Raw genomic sequence first — 5,718 nt, 5'->3', positions numbered from 1 at the left:
TAAATAAAAAAAAAGAGAGCCATGAGAATGATGGGCAAATGCTTTGAAGTTGCATGGCAATTGGCAATTCCGAAGTTGCATAGCAATTGGCAATTCCTTCCTGAACATTTTCATTTAAAGAGAAGAAGTTAGGAATCATTAACCCAACCATAATCCCATTCCTTCTCCAGCCGCATCCTCTCTCTCTCTCTCTATATATATATATATATATATATAAACTTAAAATTTATTTATGAGGATGGAGGGGGTAGATGTTGACCAATGGAATGGGGCCACTTTGGTGAGTCTTTTGGAGAACAAAGTAAAGGGCCAATGAGCCACGTGATTCCCTTATGAATTTGGAAATTCAAGTCTACATAATTTATCACAACAGTTGAGGACGGCCTCAACGGTCTAAATTTATTTTCATTGATTTTGTCAGTCGAAATATAAAAATCATTTATTCCTCATTTCAATCAACCATTTTAGGTTTTCTGCCATCGAGCCTCGAGACTTGTTAAAAGAGGGGAAAAAAAAAAAAAAGAGAAGTAAAATTGATAACTTCAATCTCATTTATCTGCCAAAAAAAAAAAAACCACGTGCCATCTTTGTGAGAGACAAGTCTGGCGCGACTTTTTACAACTTTTTAATTTTCTTTTTTCTACTTTATTTATTCCTTTTCATACTTTATATAAATAAAGTTTTTTTTTCTTTTTACATATAATCTTATTTTAATTGAATTATTCTTTTTTTTTAAATTAAGTCAATTATATTAAATATATAAAATTTTAAATTAAATAATTCAAAATTTTTATATTGATCTAGTGTTTGCAAGTTTCAAACTTAAACCCTACTAAAATTATATAAAGTTTCACACTTATCCGATCAAATTATCATTTAAGTGATCAATAAAATTATGTATACTTATTTTTGGTATATAATTTGTATACACAGATGAGATATTATTATATGATTAGATGTTTTTTTATCATATGATGATACATATTTTAAAATCATCTAATTACATGATGACACATTATTGTGTATATAAATTATGTACAAAAAATGAGTACACATAGTATTACTCTTTAAGCGATAGAAAATCTCATCCGAATTAGATTGTCCTTTTGTAGTGAATCAACTATACTGAGGTAAACTTTGAATTTAATGATTGATTTCATAACTACTATATTAGATAAAATTAAAAAGTTTGATTTTAGTATGACATTAATGAGTCTCAAATTCAAATTCTTTCTCTCAGGGATTTGATTTCACATAGTTTGTCAACCAAACTACTATCTATACTAATTAATAAATATAATACTAATATTATATATATATGTTTTTAATATATAAATAATATATTATCATATAATTAAATAATTATAAAATAATATCTAATTACATGATAAAATATATAACCCCTATAAAATAGGGTTGATTGAAACTCTGATGTGGCTTATATATTTTGAGACAAAATCATAAAAATATTATATATAAAAATAATAATATATTATTAAATGAGATGTGTCTGCCACGCGTAAGTTTTATCCTTTCTGGATTGTTTCACACATTTGAGGTTGAAGCTTATACAATTAAAGGAAGCATAAAGTTTCGTGTGGCGAACACATCACCATGTATATTCTTCGCTACAGGTAACTTTATCCTTTCTCTTTATAATTCCACAAGCCTTTCTTGGGGAACAACACAAATGAATTTAAAGCTGATTGAAACTCTTTCATGACTTTTATTTTTCTGGACAAATATCACATCACTATTATTTTAATATATAAATGTGTGGCCATGATTGTCCACAGCAGGTATCTTTATCCGGCAAAGGACTATTTTTTGTCCATTTTTGATGAATCATTGTTAAATCCACAAGATTTAAAAAATTTAAATTTTACCTATAAATCAATTATTATTAAATTTATTTGATAAAATTAAAGATAAAATTATTATTTTATTAATAATATTAAAAAATATATCATTTTATTTTATTTATTTTCAAAATTTGAAAACTCATATTTTATCCACCAATCTTAACTTTAAAAAATAACTTTTTCTTTCAAACCCTAAGATTTACTGTAAAATCCAAAATGATAATCGTAACTACCACTATCTCCACATTTATCTTGACAAAGGAGAGAAACAACCAATGACATCAATGGAGACAAAGAAGAGATGGAGACGAATCATTTTCCTCTCTTCGTTGATGGAGACAAAAGAGGACAAATCTTCGAGTTTTTTATCTTTGTCTACGAAGAGACGGAGACAAGTCAGAGAGACAAGTAGGATTCGTTTCTATCTCTTATTCGTTGACGAAGACAAAGTTCTTTTCCATCAATATTGTTAGTCATCTCCCTCCTCTATTAGGGTAAAGATAGGGATGGTAGTGACTATCATTACTGTCGTTAGAGTTTGTAGTTGATTTGAGAGAAGAGAAAATTTACTTTTTAAAATTGAGACTATAGTAAATTAAGAGTTTTCAAAATTTAAAGAAAAAATGAGATTAAATTATATAAATTTTAGTATTATTAGTAAAATGATAATTTTATTCTTATTTCTAATATAAAATTTTAATAATAGTTTATTTGTAAGGAGAACTTTAAAATTTTCAAATCCTATGGGTGTAGCGAATGAGTCCATCGAAAATTTGGGGTAAAATGGTCCTTTGGCTTATCTCTTATCTTAATATCAGAAAAGTCTGGATTTTTAATTGATCCTGCAGTACTTTTGTCTACTACCTGGGGCCACCGACTGCCCAGGGGCAGACAATTCAAACAAATTGCGCGTATAAACCAACAACAAAGACTTCATTATGCCTATAAATGTTGTTCATCCCCCCTGGTTTACACCATCACAAATTAACCATTATGGCTAAGCCTTCTGCTGCTTTTTTTGCTTCTCTGCTTCTTTTTTCGTCTCTTGCTCTTGTTTCTGTTTCTGAGGCTAAAGACTCCGCCCATCTTGTGAAGGGTCTTTCATGGAGTTTCTACAAGAAGAGCTGCCCGAAAGCTGAATCAATCATTAGAAAACAGCTCAGAAAGGTCTTCAAGGATGACATTGGCCAAGCTGCTGGCTTGCTTCGTCTCCATTTCCATGACTGCTTCGTTCAGGTAACTACTTTCAAAAGCTTTTTTTTTTTTTTTAATTTTCATCAGATAATTTATCATTCAAACATTTTTTTTTTGTATTTCCGACCATTTTCATTGTCTTCAAAAACAGTAAATAGATTGATAAAATAATATGTTGCAGGGATGCGATGCTTCAGTGTTGCTGGACGGATCAGCAAGCGGGCCAAGCGAGCAAGATGCGCCGCCGAATCTGACCTTGAGGGCGAGGGCATTTGAGATCATCGATGATCTTCGTGCTCGCGTGCACAAGGAGTGTGGAAGAGTAGTCTCTTGTGCTGATATTGCTGCCATTGCAGCTCGCGATTCAGTTGCCCTGGTAAGTCTTACTCAATTTTTTTTGTTGGGTAAGGATAAAAGTAAAATTCTGACGGAGAGAGACTTAAAGCCATATCCTATTATGCATTAAAATCCCTTTTTTAACCCGTAAGTCTTCGTCAAAAATTTGATGACCATTTCCACATTTACATTTGTGGGAATTGTTAAATTGTATTGTTTATTGGCCAAATGACTATTTCCCACCAAGGTTTGATGTTTTCTCAAAAGTCCCTTTTAACTATGAAAACACCAGATACCCACCTATGGCGGTTAGATTTAACCAAACCCTAACGCCTGAAAATTTTATCTCTTTTTGTGTCCCTAATCTTTAAAAACTAAAATTTTCTTCTAGCCTAAGTTTTAAAAAATGGCAGTTTCACCTTAGGGTTTGGTTTTGAAATCTCTGGCGACCGTTCCGGCTTCATTGCCGACGGCCTCTCCCTCCCGAAACAGCCTCTCCTTCCGGTGAACGTTTTCCTCCCATTTGGAGGCTCGATCGACGTCGGTTTCGTCTGAAGGAAATGCTGTTTCGGGAGAGAGAGGCCGTCGGCAATGGAACCGGAACGGTCGTCGGAGATTTCAAAACCAAATCCTAGGGTGAAACTGTCATTTTTTAAAACTTAGGCTAGAGAAAAATTTTAGGTTTTAAAGTTTAGGGGGTAAAATTAAATTCTATTTTAGTTTATTTTTAATATTATAGTAAAAATGAGGATTTTACCTTTACCACCGTTAGGATTTGATTAAATCTAATCGATCATGGGTGGGTGTTTGGTATTTCTATAGTTAAAGGGAGAACTTTTGAGAAAACATCAAACCTTGGGTGGGAAATAGTCGTTTGCTCACCTAACCTAAAGCGGCTGTTTTGACTTGACTTTTGATAAAGCCGGTAGTGGATATAACCTTTTTATCAACAACTTTGGTTACTATTTCTCGCCGACATTATGATAGAAGGAATTTTGTATTTTCTTTGTTGTTGCAGTCTGGAGGTCCCGATTACGACGTGCCATTGGGGAGGCGAGATGGGCTTACCTTCGCAACAAGAAATGCAACTATAGACAACCTTCCAGCCCCAACTTCCAACGCCAGTGTCCTCCTTACCTTTCTGGCCACCAAGAACCTTGACGCCACTGACCTCGTGGCCCTCTCTGGCGGCCACACCATCGGCGTAGGCCACTGCAGCTCCTTCACGGAGCGCCTCTATCCCACTCAAGACCCTACAATGGAAAAAAACTTCGCTGAGGACCTCGAGGAAGCCTGCCCCGAATCCGACACCAACAACACCGTCGTGCTCGATATCCGGTCGCCCAAAGCCTTCGACAACAAGTACTACGTTGACTTGATGAACCGCCAAGGCCTGTTCACGTCGGACCAAGATTTGTACACGGACAAGAGGACGAGGGATATCGTGAAAGCCTTTGCGGAGGACCAGAGTTTGTTCTTTGAAGAGTTTGTGAAGTCGATGTTGAAGATGGGGCAACTCAGTGTGTTGACTGGGAAACACGGAGAGATTCGGGCTAATTGTTCGGTGAGGAATCCGGATAATAAGAAGTTTTTGGCTTCTGTGGTTGAAGAAGATGTGGTGGAAGAAGCTTGGTCTGAGCTGAGGTAGGCGGTGGCTGAGTTTATTAGTATACTTAACTTGTGGACTTGGTGTAATAATGTCGTCTTTTCTTTTTTTTCGGTTTCAACCTGGAATATATAACAAAATATGTTATTTTATGCTGAAAATAAATTATGTCGAAGATTTTTAGGTAAAAGGATTAGGTAATATATCAAAATTTGATTTTTCTGTTGGTGAAAAAATTAACAAATATTGAATAAATTAATAGATTGTGTGCAAATGACCGACCTCCTTAATCCGAAGTAGACATGTCAAGGCCTAACACAAAAGCACAAAATTTTAACCTAGTCCGGGTTGTGTCAGGCTCGTTGACTGGTCAGATACTGGTCAGGTCGTGCCATGAGTTCGGCTTAGGCCGACAAGATACTATACATAATATTATTAAAAAATAAATAAATAAAATAATAATTGTAATATAAAAATATGTTTTAAAAATTAACGGTCGATCCTGCTTTATCTGACTTTATATGCATAGAATTGGGCCATGGGTTTTTGTTTATTTTTGGCCAAACGACTATTTCCCACCCAAGTGATGTCTTTTTAGTAAATTCTTTCCGTTAACTTTGAAAAACCTATTTATGTACTCATAGGGTGTTAAAAAAAAATCAAATTAACAGATTTAAAGATAAAATTATTATTTTATCTGTAATATTAACATTAAATTTA

The 5,718-nt window shown here is 33.9% G+C and overlaps 1 protein-coding gene across 1 annotated transcript; it reads left to right on the top strand.

Annotated features, from left to right (window-relative positions):
- Positions 1-2,806: 2,806 nt before the first annotated feature.
- Positions 2,807-5,221, top strand: LOC123202551 (peroxidase 12). Its single transcript, XM_044618481.1, has 3 exons — positions 2,807-3,098; positions 3,238-3,432; positions 4,411-5,221. Exons 1-3 carry the CDS (start codon positions 2,811-2,813, stop codon positions 5,038-5,040), a joined length of 1,113 nt encoding a protein of 370 aa, XP_044474416.1. The 5' UTR covers positions 2,807-2,810; the 3' UTR covers positions 5,041-5,221.
- The last annotated feature ends 497 nt before the right edge of the window (positions 5,222-5,718 follow it).

This window comes from Mangifera indica, chromosome 19 (assembly GCF_011075055.1).
Source record: "Mangifera indica cultivar Alphonso chromosome 19, CATAS_Mindica_2.1, whole genome shotgun sequence".
Taxonomy (NCBI): Eukaryota; Viridiplantae; Streptophyta; class Magnoliopsida; order Sapindales; family Anacardiaceae; genus Mangifera; species Mangifera indica.
The sequence above is the reverse complement of the archived record's forward strand: the minus strand, read 5'-3'. Positions and strand labels throughout refer to the sequence as shown.